Source organism: Bubalus bubalis, chromosome 3 (genome assembly GCF_019923935.1).
Source record: "Bubalus bubalis isolate 160015118507 breed Murrah chromosome 3, NDDB_SH_1, whole genome shotgun sequence".
NCBI lineage: Eukaryota > Metazoa > Chordata > Mammalia > Artiodactyla > Bovidae > Bubalus > Bubalus bubalis.
Window position 1 is genome coordinate 114,314,540 of NC_059159.1, and position 14,761 is coordinate 114,329,300.

The following is a 14,761-nucleotide window of genomic DNA, read 5'->3' on the forward strand; positions in this document are numbered from 1 at the left end:
TCATAAGTTTGACTTCTTTTTTAGATTCCACATTTATGTGAGATCATGAGGTATTTGTCTTTTCTTATCTGGGTTCGATTTTAAATGTAACAGTAGTACTCAAACTTCTGTGTTGAAGATACGTTCCAAGGAGGCCAAGGGTAGATGCAAGATGTGTGCAGGCAACCTCTTGATAATTTTAGTGTAAATGTTGGAGAAGCATGGAGCTTTTCTGATAATCATCATGCAGTCTCAAAAGTCAGTAATCAGCAGCCTAACCTCACTGAAAATTTAAAACGTCCCAGTGATACCTCCTTTGCTTTCAAAAGAGGTTTGATGTTTTTTGGCAAATGGGTTCAATCTAAAACTGAAGCCTTTTCCCCCAGAGAACATAAGGAAAAGTACAAATGTTACAGTTCTCAAAATTGCAATCTATTAATGCCATTTTCACCAATTATGCAAAAAGCAGCCCGCTGTGCAACCTTTTCTGAGGCTTTGTTTCTGTGTCCTGCATTTGTCTTGCTTTTAAGGAGCGGGCGCTGATGGGTGTATTAACTGCACAGGGGGCTACTTCATGGAGGAGCGGAGATGCGTGCAGAGCTGTAGTATCAGCTACTACTTTGACCACTCTTCAGAAAATGGATACAAATCCTGCAAAAAGTAAGTGGATTCCCCTCCCCCCATTTAAGCTCCAGTGTTTGGCAACTGGGTTCCTTATTTGACTGCCTTCATTAACAATATGAAACCTACAATTATTAATGAAAAATAAGGTGCAAACATTTACCTATGGACACCAACACTCTGCAGCTTTAAACCCAACTGATTTTTGTGTGTGTGCCTCAGGAGCACTTTAAAACCTCTAAAGTTGTATTTCTGTTTCAAGTGCATGCTGTCTCTTTAAAATCGGTCTACCTGCTAGGTTTTCTTTAATGTTGTCAATTAAAGCAGTTCATTTAAGAAAATATTTTTGTGGCATCTTCAAAGGGAGAATTAAATTTAAGATGTTAAGAGATTGACAGTAAACACATCTTTTCCTTCGCCTGATGTGTGAAAGGATGATACATTGTACATTCTCCCCATAGATGTGACGCCAGCTGTTTGACATGCAATGGTCCAGGGATCAAGAACTGTACGAGCTGTCCCAGTGGGTATCTCTTAGACTTAGGAATGTGTCAGATGGGGGCCATCTGCAAGGACGGTGAGTACAACTACTTATTTTGATCTTCTGAGAACCACGTGATCCTTCCATGTTAAGGTCTAATATATATTTCCACTTGAAAATATTGACTATCAAGCATGTCTCAGATAGGACATGCTGATGTCTTGTTGGTGTTCCTTGAACTTATACCCTCAGTGGGTTTAGTTTTCTGGTTGTTTTAACTGCAAAAAGAACTAAAGCATCCATTTACGAAGATGGCACTAGTTAATTTTTCTTAATTAGTAGACCTTGTTCTTGAAAACTTCTTAGAGCTTGGGGCTCAGAGCAAAATTCAGCAGAAAGTAAAGAGAATTCCCATATATCCTCTGACCACACTGACCATTCATACACACACACACACACACACACATACTCACCATCAGTATCCCTCACCAGAGTGATATGTTTGTTACAGTTGATGAGCCAACACTGACAGATCATTGTCACCAAAATCTACAGTTTACATTAGAGTCCACTTTTGGTGTTCTATGAGTTTGGACAAATGTATAAAGACAAGTATCCACCACTGTAATATCATTCAGATCACCCTTCACTACCCTGAAAATCCTCTGTGCTCTGCCTATCCCTTCCTTCTTCCCTCCCTCTGGAAACCACTCATTTTTTTTTCACTGTCATCACAGATTTGATTTTTCCAGAGTGACATATAGTTGGAATTATACAAACACTAACTAGAAAAGGCTACATATTGTATTGTTTTCCAGTCTTGCCTCATAAGTACTTTTTGCTAGATTTTTAAAATACCACATAGAGTTTTGTACCTTGCTTTCTGCTCTAAGCAATAGATAAATGCTACTCTATGTTTTTACAAAATCTTCAGAAACTTCACTTTTAATAACAGCTTAACAGTCTATCTTGTGGATATGCCACAGTCTACTGCCACTCTCCTCTCATTTGGATTGTTTGCAATGGGATATGTAAATAACAATCAAATGGCATCTGAATCGTTTATTAAGCCATGATAGATAGGCATCTATCTAATGATAAAACAATTACAGATTGGTTCTAATGCTAATATTGGTCCATTTTTCTTTTCACTGCACCAGTAGTTCTCAACCAAAAGGCCAGGACCGCACACCTTCCCCCAATATTCATTTAAATTGCTCTTGGGGTAAAGCACTGATAGCTTTAGAAGCTTCTGAAGTGTTTTTAATGTGCAGCCATTCCTTCTGATAATTTGGCAAATGCCAAGTTCTCTCATTTTCTAGCTTCTGCCATTTCCCTATCCATAAAATGAATGAATTTAAATTATTCCAACCCCAGTCTCTTGTGAGCTTTGACTCTAGATATAATTCGTGCAGAGAGGACTCTTAAATTTGTGCCTAGACTTTATGCACATGTGCATCTCAACAAAGTAGAAATAAAATGTTTGAACCATCATTGTTCTAAACATCTTGGACTGTTAGGGAAATAGGAAAATAAAAAATGATGCATTTGGAACAGTTTTCCCTGATAAAAATCATTTCCCTGGGTTTAGTCTTTGTGTTCCTTTGAATGGTTCTTCTTCTGGAAATTTCACAAGAGGCAGAAGAGTGCTATGGCTGGGAGAATGTAGATGCATCATTCTTATCTAGACTCCAGACCTTGGACAGGTTATGAGATTTTTTGGGCCTCACTGCCCTCATCTATGAAAATAGAAAGGATAATGCTGTTGCCGTCATATGGTTATCTGATAACTTTCCATTAGGAATCTCAAACAACAAAGATATCTGAGCATGTGATGGCACCAGTAGGGAAATCATTTATGCTCTCATATCCACAGAGCATCTAAGTGACTTTGCATCTTCATAGCTCTTCTAATGTATGATTGACCTGACAGGGACAGGCAGACCTGCTCAGGCTCTGCATTCAGACTTTTCATGGCCAGGGCTAATTCTCACCACACAACACTCAGGTAAGAAGACTGGGAGTGATAGCACCCCAGATACCATGTAAGTATTACTTTCTAGTTATCAGCCAGTGATCCTTACCCTCACGTTAAAAGCTGATCCCCCTCTATCTGAATATGATCAGAATTTTTGTAAGTTAGTAACTGAAAAACCAAGGAAGATTTTTAAGCCATTGACCCAAAAGATGCACTATGACTTGAGAGGTTCACCCATAGTACTTGGTAACAGGCAAAGGTTTATGATCTTTAACTGCTTTCCCTAAACCATGGTAAGCACGGAATCATTTATGCCAGTGGCACTTTGGTAAAAGTGGAGTGTCAGGATTGTGGGCAAAAGTGGAAAATGAAGACTCATGACTTGTGATGAGTCTATTTTCAGGTAGGTTAAAGAATGAGATCATTGACGGCTCACTAGGCTTTTCAAATCACATGGCAATCACCATGTGCTGTTAGGGATGTGTTATTATTTTCTTTCAACTGTCATATTTCAGTGATTCTAAGACATACTTTTTTAGTATATTTTAATAGCTCTGGAATCAGATGCAACTTATAATTCGTGGCAGCTTACAACTGCTTTGATCCACAGGTTGATGTCATGTAGCTGTCATCGCCTGTGACTTAGTCACAGATATATCTAGTCAACTGAGGCACATGATCACTCCTACTTATGTGGCATTTAATTGCACTTCCTAATAGCTTCAAAAAGTTAAACTATGTCTCAATATTCAAAGGAAGAGTTATTACATAAGCCCAGAAACAAAACAGCATGTTATGCAAATATTTTAATAAGCATAAAACTAATATGCTAATTGACAAAAGGTTACTGTGTCACCATTTATTAAGAATTTTTCTTGGCAGTACTTAGAAAAGTGGTGTATCTGAAATCCAGTGTCTTAGACTCAATGAAATATAGTGTAAATGACTGTGTATGCTCTGCTGTAGGTAATTCCAGAAAGAAAAATCCTTGCTTGTATTATTATTGATTTCTAATTTATTCTTTTTCTAATCTTTTTTCCTTTTCATAAATGGATACCAATCACATTTACCGCTGGACTGCAAAACAATGCTTCTTGAAAAACAATGCTGTTGACTGAAATCACTTTGGGTGGACCAAATTTTCCTCCTGTTGACTGCTCCCGAATGATCTCTTCCAATCCCCCCAATCTGCCTCTCTGGCCAATCACAACCTTCTTCCATGTGTGTCCATCATGCTGCTCTCGTCCTCAACTTCCCCTGTCTCTTGCTGAATTCCTGGAAAAGCAACGGAAGAGTCCTGGGCGGAAGGAGGCTTCTGTATGCTAGTGAAAAAGAACAATCTGTGCCAACGGAAGGTTCTTCAACAACTGTGCTGCAAAACATGTACATTCCAAGGCTGAGCTGCCATCCTAGATTTCTTTGTTCCTGTAGACTTATAGATTACTCCATATTATTATTAAAAAGAAAAAAACAAGCAAAAAAAAAAAAAAAAAAGCAAGCCACCTCTCTCTTTCTTGCTCTCTTTTTCTCTCTCGCTCCAATTTGTGCAGGGAGATGGTGAACTGTTTTGTCAGAACTTAAATGGAAAAAGAAATAAACCTACAACAAGCCTACCTTTTATAACTGGGTGTTTAGTGCTAAACAGCCAGAACCACAGAGACAGTATTGTATGACCAAAGCATCTGATGCCAAAATTTGACGTTAAAGTAATGATTTGATTTCCTGCCCTGTTTTTGAAGGTCCATTTTGTTTTTTGTTTTTTTTTTTTTTCCTTTTGCATTTACTTGCTTGCTTCCCTCTTTGAGATGCCTAAAAATCCCTTTCAAAAACATCACAAGAGCAGACATAGATCAAAATGAAACAGAAAGCTCTTGCATCCATCATTTTTCATGCTTGAGTCCACTGTTGGCAGAAATGGCAGAAAACTGGACCTAAGGGCATTAAGAACATCCCACAGAGTTGTGTTCAGTGTCATTTGTCTTGGTTTTTCACAGCTGGCCATTGATACTTTCCACACATAATTTACTTCATGCATTATGTGCTGGTTTTGGCATTATGCCCACTTGATAAGTCTGCTCCACTGGTTTCATCAGATAGACTTGCTGCTACTGGCTTTTCCATGGTAGATTCGGTTATTTTACATACAGCTGGTCAAATGGGATTGCTCTGCATAGTCAAATTGGTGATGGACAGAATGCAAAGATTCACAGAATAGCTGAGACTGATCCAGCTCCCCCCCAATCCAGAGTGTTCACTCGTAAACCCTGCACATGCTCTTGGTGCTATTCAGCCATTACCCCATAGCATTTTTTTAAGGCCATCAGAAATTCCATGTGTTGTAGTGGAAAGTGTTTTCAATATGATGAAGGACTTCTTCCTAAAGTCAAAAGTTTCTAAAAGGTCCTGTATTTTTTAAGAAATGGAATTTATTTAAATAATATTTAAGCCTGTGCCCAAGTTGGCGGGTAACATTTTTCAATGGTGCTTATTAGAAGTGTTTTTCATCTTATCATTTTAAGAAAATAAAACTGGAAATGGAATATGGGCAGCATGATTGTACCCTCCTGGTTCTGTTCTTTCCCCACTCCTCTGTCTCTCTATAACCATGCTGATACACCTGTCCACTGAATGTCAATGAGACCATCTGTTTTCCTGGAAATATATTCACTGGTTTCCTATGAGTCCCCAAACACATCCTGGAATCTAGCAGACTGACTTATGTGAATACTCTTTGGATCAGTGGTCAGAAATGAGGAAGCTTGATAGATCTTATTATAACTCTTGAGTTTCTCTATTTAGGAGAGCAGAGACTAATATCAAGTTTCTTCATGTTTCATATCAAAGCTCCATTGGTGACCTCATTTGCTTTCAGAGTGACCGGCCATCTTACAGGCTTTAGGCTTCGGACAGCCTCACTTCCAAGATAAGAGGAGGAATGATATAGGTTATCCTGGGAAATGGATGCTAACTAAGGTCCCCGTCCAAGAAGCAAGCTAGTAAAAAGGCCTAACTTGAAATTTTGTATTCCAAGACATCAAAGTTAATGTTTAACCCAAGGTAAATAATGAGTACAAAGTCTAATGACCCTTTTAATAGCACTGCAGTGATACTAAGTCATATAATGATTCATATATAACTAGGGGATCAACTGATTTTGTTGAGTAATTTTTCCTCTTCGTAACACTGCAGGCCCTTCTGACCTGAAGAAAGCAAGTTAGTCCTGGGTCTGGCATGTAGAGTCTTAACATTTAAAGTCACACTCTTAAGTGGACAAAAGTGAGAGCCTAAAGCAAGGTCAAGTAGATGGTGAAACCAGATCTGCCTGCAGAAGAATCCATTTAACTGAACCTGCCCATAGTATTTGAGGCACAAAGTTGCTATGAAGGGAAAAATAAAAATGATGTCTGTGTTCTTAGACAAATAACCATCAATCTGACAGTCAAAACCATTGGGGTGCACCAACATGTGTTCCATTTCTCACTGACCATGCAGGCACACATTGTGGAAATACTGGTTTAACTACTAGTGGTTACTGCCTCGTTTATCTACAGAATATTATTAACTAGAACATAATGCTTTCAAAGTTTAAGTTAATGTTATATATTATGTATAAATATATATATTCATAATGAGATATATGTAATGGATAGTACAAAGTTTGGAGACTTAACAAATACTCTAACCTAGAGCCAGAAGTCCTATTTTCTGTTTTCTTTTGTCTTTTCATTAGTGATCCATTGTTAAATCCAAATTCACTTTTACTGAAAAATACTGTACATGTGTAAAATGTTCAGTTGTTTTTTTGTAAAATATAGTAGAATGGTTGTAATTGATACTGGCCAAAATCAATGTTATTCCATATTTTATTTTTTCTATTAAATTAACCTAAGTTCCTGTTTATTTGATCTGTTCATAACCATGTGCAAACATCTCTGAAAGGGTGAGGTCATGAGAAACTTGTGTTTCCATACAGAAGCTGACTATGGAAGAAAGGGGGGAGGTGGATGGAGCATATACATAAGATTGGGAAGAAAGGGTGAACAGAGGTGGGAACTGAAAAAAGGAGACTGTAACAGCACTAGAAGAAAGGAACAGTTTAGGTTTGGTCATGAATGACTGTTGAATCCCATTTTTAGTAAGCAGCTTGTGAAAAAATCTCCAGAAGCTTGGTGCAGTTGCTACTGCATTGTACAGACGCAATGTCCAGTGAAAGCCATCTGGACCTGCTCTTGCCCTGGCTTCCCCAGGGCATGGATACTGCACACCTGTCTGTGGGCGTATGAAAGGGTGGGGACCATGGTGCTGGGCACAAAGAGGTGGGGAGTGTGAAAGACGTTATAGAAGATGGCCTTATTCAGTTGGCTGATATCCTGTGCATCGTTGTCCCTGGCTGTATCACGTCCCTGGGGTTGTATCCCTGGATGCCTAGAAGATGACTCTAAAACTAGTCTGTAGTACATGCTACAGGGTAGAACTGTATAGTTAGCAAATAAACAACCATGGATCATAGACCTTTGAGAACCCTGCTTGTGATGGTCACTAGCCCTGAAGGTTCAATGCCCTGCCTTTTGCAAAAAAAGAAATGAGAAATCAACAGAAGTGACACACATATTGAGCTCTGATTAGGTTTAAAGATTTGGGGATACAAAAAGGTATAAGAGCTTCTGTTGCCATGAAGTCCCATTACGGAGATGGGGAGAAACTAAGTTTATTGACCATTTACTATGTGCTGTACAATATGGGAATACAGTGTATGTGTGTGTGTGTAGATATATTGGGTCGGTCAAAAAGTTCATTCAAGTTTCCCCTAAGATGGTACAGAAAAACCTGAAAGAGCTTTTTGGCCAACCCAATAAATATACTCTTTTTAAGTCTCACAAAAATTCTAGAACAGAAGTACATGTAGTATCCTCTGTTTATAAATGAGAAAGCTGAGGCATATGGACTTGAAATAAATTGACTGGGATTGCAAAACCAGACTCAGAATAATAAACATAAAATTCAACAGTAAGACCATTAATCCTAAGGAGTGACTTCTAAGTCTCAGATGAGTAAGTTAAGTTCAGACAGGTAGAAATCCCTTTGAATTGGATTAGTCAGGTGTTTTTTAGAGCAGTTTAGACTTGTATTGGATCTTGGAGGATGGCTGAGGCTTAACTAAGCAGATGGAACTAAAGCAGGAGGAGCATCACCAGCAAATCTGCTGCCGAAGAGTTGTTCAGGGAAGCAAGTCAATTGTTCTAATGGTTTTAACTAATTACCCCATTGCTACAAAGAACAGTTATTCAAGATGTGATAGATCAGTCAAGAAGAATCAACATTTTTACATTTTCCATAAGATGGATAGTGTGCCCATTCTTTTCAATTTCCATACTCATGGAAGACCTTGCTATTCATTAATATCCATCCCTGGACTGATCAGCACTCTCTCACCTTTCAGCCAGTATTAGACCTCCATCATCATGCTACTCATCTCTTCTATCAGACTCCTCATTTTCACACAGCAATCTACTCTTCATTTTGAGGAATTTGCAAAATGAGTGCTTCACAGAGAAGGGAAAGTAACTGTTGTAGTAACTGCTAAGTTAAAATTTCTCCATCAAGTGATCAACACTATAGGCACATCTGAGTATGTAAGTATTTAATATCCCCCTCATGTAGAAAAAATATCATGCAGCTAAAATGTAAGTGGTCATGCATTCTTAACTGCTTTCATATGATCATTCAGCTTCACACAAGGGGCAGTGACAGACAGCAATTTGACAATTAGAGAAAACTGGAGGAATTTTCTAATACAAAATTGGAGGGGAACACAAAGGCTAGCTGAAGTTCGACCTCACCTGTCCCAAGCTGGGCCTGGGCTCCAAACTCAGTATGTGTCAATGACAAAGTATAAACCATTTCTCTTCCCTGGTTGATGTCCATTTCCAAAGTTATTTTTGATAAAATCTGAAATTCTTGGCAGAATATTTTGGAGCCACTGACAAATTTAGCAAGGCATAGCCAAGATGGACTTAATTTCACTATGGCTTATTGGAGCAATTTGGCAATAGCATTGGGGCTATAAACCATAAAATCATGTCTCCTCTTCATCATGAGAGGAAAAGATCTGGCCCGAAGTCAATTCTTGGGCAAGAAGGATACAGCTGTACAGCATCACTGAGTCTCCTATGGCAAGTTTGGGACCTGGGAACTCCAGCTATTCCTTCCTACCTTCTTCCTATAAGAGACTTAAAAAGATGTTTAACTGTCTTATTGCTGAAGGATTTTCTTGCAAGATTTCTTCTCTAAAGGGCCATTGTTGAGTCCCTCACCACAATAATTGTTGCAATTCTTGGCTTTTTCCAGGTCAGATGTCAGGCAACAAAAGATATTTTGCATCTCCACTTCTAGAAATTTACAGAAACATTCCCTGAGGTCTGAATTGTAAGACACTTTTTAGAAAAGAATATACTACAAGAACACAGTGTTTTTAAGCCAGCAGAGTTTTACTACAATGGCTTTATTTAATTTTGCCCCCACAAAAATCAGAGCAACCTACAGAAACTAACTTTCTGTTGCAAGATTCACAACTATCAAGGGTATGGATTAAAATCAAGCCCAGAACATCAACTTTCTATACAACACTGCCTCCCTTTTATGAGTGCCAAGGAGAAAACAAGTCCATATTACATACATTGCAAGACAGGGGTAAGAGCCTTTTCCCAAGTGTGGATAGAAAGCATACTATATCCCTGGACTTGGTTTTTTCTCTTTATTAATCCAAGTGAGTTGCTTCCGTAAACAATCTTTGAGTTTCTGTCTATATACCAAGCACTGAGGTCCTTCGTGCCCTCTTCAAGCTTATGGTCTAGTGGTAAACAAACCAAAATACATGGTTATAATATGAAGCTACTGAAAAGCCTTTTAAAAAACATCACAATATTGCTGGGAGTCGAAAAGAGCAAGCACACTCACTCTACTAATTAAGGGTTAAATGTACCATGGCTCACATGATAAGCTTTCCAAGGGCATCCAAAAATAACATGAAACATTCAAAACAGATTTGCCTTTAAAATGTGCAAAATCAAATGATATTTTAATTAAATATCTACAAAATGCAACATATCAAACTAGTCAACTGCAGCTCAACACTTAAGGAATCACATAATTAATGTGGGATAAAGGTGAATTTTAATGTTTGATATGATGTGGTACTCGCAGAGACAGGAGAACCTAGGATCTGTTGGGTTTCTAATTTAACCCTGCAGAGGAGGGACAAATTCACTCCTCATGTAGGGGGAGGATATATTTATACATAATTCTGATGTCTTCCCTCAAGATTCCCACCTGTAGATCCAAATAGCTACCTGCCATTTCCCTTCAGATGGCTAACAGGCATCTCAAAATTAACATGTCCAAAATAGACTTTAGACTTGCTAATCCCCTAAACATTATCATAGATTGTCTCCCATCTCAGCATATGGTATTAAAACACATCTAAAAATCTATCCATCCACCAGTTGCTCAAACCTAAACCCTAAGATTTCTCTTTTTGCTACCCTCAAACCCAATCCATTGGCAAGATCCCACTGACCTCCATGACATATCTCTAAGTGACTTCTCCCCACTCCGTAGCTGTAATTCTGTATCAAAACACCATCCTCTCTACCCTAAACTACTGCAGAGCCTCCTAATTAGGCTCTCTGCTTCTCCCCCCATCCATGCTCCACGCAGATGGCAGAGTGCTGTTATAAACACAAAATCTGATTTCGCCTCTCTATTCACTCAGAATAAAATCTGAACTCCTTACCCGAGACCTTTCTGATATCTTCTCATGCTCCCTTGTTCATATTCTAATCATACCAACCTTCTTTTTGTTCTCCAAACAAAACTAGCGTATTTGTGCATCCAGAACCCTGCTCTTCATATGGCTGATATCTTCTTATCCTACAGATCTTAGTTCAAAAACAGCTTTCTCAGAAGCAGCTCCTTCATTCACCCCACACCTGCCCACCTTTTTGGTCTAGCACCACAAACATGACATTCTACAGTTCATTGGCTTGTTTATTGGAGGAGCTGAGAAGCACAGGAGCTGAGGTTTTTCCATCTTGTCCACAGTGGACAAGATGTCTAACACAGTGCCTTGGACAGTGTCTAACACAGTGTCTTGCTTAGTAAATATTTGTGGAATGAATGAATAAGAAGACTTCCATGAGAAGTTACATTAGATAGGAGTCTTGAAAGATAAGCAGAAATTTGTAAGTCAAAGAAGGTGAGGATGTCAGAGAAGGATTCTTGAGAGAGAGAACTGGTACAAAGGGACAAAACCATCAAAGGGCTTGTGGACTGAGAGGCAGAGAGTGGGCAAGGTGAGCAAGTAAAGGAAGGGAATGGGAAGACCCCAGAGTTCAACTCACAAAGGGCCTAGGATGGGCTACTGCCCTCTTCAACCTCTTTATTTTTTGAATCATCAGCCTTTCTTTTCAGAGAGGCTAACTGACTTACTTAAGGACCCCATGAAGTCAACTTGTGGCCTCCTGCCAACAAATGCAGGAAGCATTCATTCAGGCAGAATGCTGAGAAGGCTGTATTTGCTTCAGTACCCAAGGGATTGATAGCTGCATTGAGCCAACTAAATCAAAGGACAAGGTACTAAGCAGAGCTCAACTATCAGATTAGCTCACATGAGAGGAGGCAGCCCATAGCTTCTCTTCACTGGGATGTCCATGACTAGAGCAAGAAATCTGGCAAAGCCTGTTTGCAAGACTAGGGGACAAGGACTGGCTCAGAATCCTCTTTTCCTTCTAAAAGAAAACCCTTTGTCCTCTAAACTGTCATTACCAGAGAAGACTAAAAGGAAAGAATTAATAACATGTGAGGAACTACCCTTCATAACAACAGAAAGAGTAACTCCCATATATGGAATGCTTCCTATGTACTAAGCACTGTGCTCAATTCTTCATATGAGCTATCTCATTCAATATTGCCAATAGCCTGATTTTATTCTCTCTACAAATGAGAATGCAGATGAGGTAAATGCTTTAAGTACCCCAGTGGTTAAATAGAAGATCTGGGATTAATTTAAATCCAGACGATCTGATATCAAAGTCTCCAAGAAAAATACAAGAGCCAAGGAAGTTGTCTGTTGAAACAAGCTTCAGGCTGTGATCATGAAGCTTACATCAGGATTATATAGGTCACCTGACAATGTCTGGTCCAAGGTCCATGCTGTCTCTTGTGACTAGAGCAATCTCTACCCAGGACTACTGAGCACGGCCACATAGTGTTTTGTGGGATAAAGCTAGGAGTGTATTTCAATATCACTATGAGAATTAGTAGTGACCAATGGGCCATGTGGGCAAAGGAAATCAGATAGGACCTAAAGGAAAGGAGGCAGTGACTAATAAGAAATGAGCACATGATGTCACTTTCATGCTAATTTCTCCTTGTCTTGGAAGTCATCATTTGCATTCTCTAGCCTCAATGACAGAGAAGGCAATGGCACCCCACTCCAGTACTCTTGCCTGGAAAATCCCATGGATGGAGGAGCCTGGTAGGCTGCAGTCCATGGAGTCGCTAAGAGCCGGACACGACTGAGCGACTTCACTTTCACTTTTCACTTTCATGCATTGGAGAAGGAAATGGCAACCCACTCCAGTGTTCTTGCCTGGAGAATCCCAGGGACGGGGGAGCCTGGTGAAATGCCGTCTATGGGGTCGCACAGAGTCAGACACGACTGAAGCGACTTAGCAGCAGCAGCAGCCTCAATGAAATGAAGAAGAAACAGAACAGAGATACAGGGAACACAGAAACATTGCAGTGCTGAAAACCATCACAAAATACAAATTCCATGAGCTCCTTTGACAAATCCATTTAAAAAAACTCTTTCCAGGTGAGATTCAACAGGATTTTCTTGACACAAATCCATAACTATTGCAACATAATAAAATCTAAACTATCAAGAAAATGTAAGTTTTATTATGTGCAGAATTGTAATCTTTAACTGACTTGTATCATTAGAAACAAGGAGAGATAAGAAAGCCTTCCTCAGTGATCAATGCAAAGAAATAGTGAAAACAATAGAATGGGAAAGACTAGCAATCTCTTCAAGAAAATTAGAGATCCAAAGGGAACTTTTCATGCAAAGATGGGCAGAGTAAAGGACAGAAATGGTATGGACCTAACAGAAGCAGAAGATATTAAGAAGAGGTGGAAAGAATACACAGAAGAACTACACAAAAAAGATCTTCACAACCCAGATAATCATGATGGTGTGATCACTCACCTAGAGCCTGACATCCTGGAATGTGAAGTCAAGTGGGCCTTAGGAAGCATCACTAAGAACAAAGCTAGTGGAGGTGATGGAATCCCAGCTGAGCTATTTCAAATCCTAAAAGATGATGCTGTGAAAGTGCTGCACTCCATATGCCAGCAAATTTGGAAAATTCAGCAGTGGCCACAGGACTGGAAAAGGTCAGTTTTCATTGCAATCCCAAAGAAAGGCAATGCCAAAGAATGTTCAAACTACTGCACAATTGCACTCATCTCACATGCTAGCAAAGTAATGCTCAAAATTCTCCAAGCCAGGCTTCAACAGTACGTGAACCATGAAATTCCAGATGTTCAAGTTGGATTTAGAAAAGGCAGAGGAACCAGAGACCAAATTGCCAACATCCGGTGGATCATCGAAAAAGCAAGAGAGTTCAAGAAAAACATCTTCTGCTTTACTGACTATGCCAAAGCCTTTGACTGTGTGGATCACAACAAACTGCGGAAAATTCTTCAAGAGATGGGAATACCAGACCACCTGACCTGCCTCCTGAGAAATCTATATGCAGGTCAGGAAGCAACAGTTAGAACCAGACATGGAAAAACAGACTTGTTCCAAATTGGAAAATGAGTACATCAAGGCTGTATAGCCACCCTGCTTATTTAACTTAGATGCAGAGTACACCATGAGAAACGCTGGACTGGATGAAGCACTAACTGGAATCAAGACTGCCAGGAGAAATATCAATAACCTCAGATATGCAGATGACACCACACTTATGACAGAAGTTGAAGAACTAAAGAGCCTCTTGATGAAAGTGAAAGAGGAGAGTGAAAATGTTGGCTTAAAACTCAACATTCAGAAAACGAAGATCATGGCATCTGGTCCCATCACTTCATGGCAAATAGATGCGGAAAATGGTGGAAACAGTGACGGACTTTATTTTTGGGGGCTCCAAAATCACTGCAGATGGTGATTGCAGCCACGAAATTAAAAGACACTTGCTCCTTGGAAGAAAAGTTATGACCAACCTAGATAGCACATTAAATAGCCGAAACATTACTTTGCCAACATAGCTCCGTCTAGTCAAAGCTATGGTTTTTCCAGTAGTTGTGTATGGACGTGAGAGTTGGACTATAAAGAAAGCTGAGCACTGAAGAATTGATGTTTTTGAACTGTAGTGTTGGAGAAGACTCTTGACAGTCTCTTGGACTGCAAGGAGATCCAGCTAGTCCATCCTAAAGGAAATTAGTCCTGAATATTCATTGGAAGGACTGATGCTGAAGCTGAAACTCCAATACTTTGGCCACCTGATGCGAGGAACTGACTCACTGGAAAAGACCCTGATGCTGGGAAAGATTGAAAGTGGGAGAAGGGGACAGTAGAGGATAAGATGGTTGGATGGCATCACTGACTCAATGGACATGAGTTTGAGTAAACTCCAGGAGCT

General features: G+C 39.5%; 1 protein-coding gene across 5 annotated transcripts in view; it reads left to right on the top strand.

Moving 5' to 3' along the window:
- The window catches only part of PCSK5 (proprotein convertase subtilisin/kexin type 5), a 514,258-nt gene that overhangs the window by 355,679 nt on the left and 143,818 nt on the right, over positions 1-14,761 (top strand). For 3 of the 5 annotated variants that reach the window (XM_025281617.3, XM_025281619.3, XM_025281621.3), the window contains exons 19-20: positions 510-639; positions 1,062-1,177. In XM_025281617.3, the coding sequence (XP_025137402.3) occupies positions 510-639; positions 1,062-1,177 (246 nt within the window). Of the gene's footprint in view, positions 1-509; positions 640-1,061; positions 1,178-4,343; positions 6,960-14,761 lie in introns of those variants that run through there. The other 2 variants (XM_025281624.3, XM_025281618.3) reach the window with 2 other exon arrangements.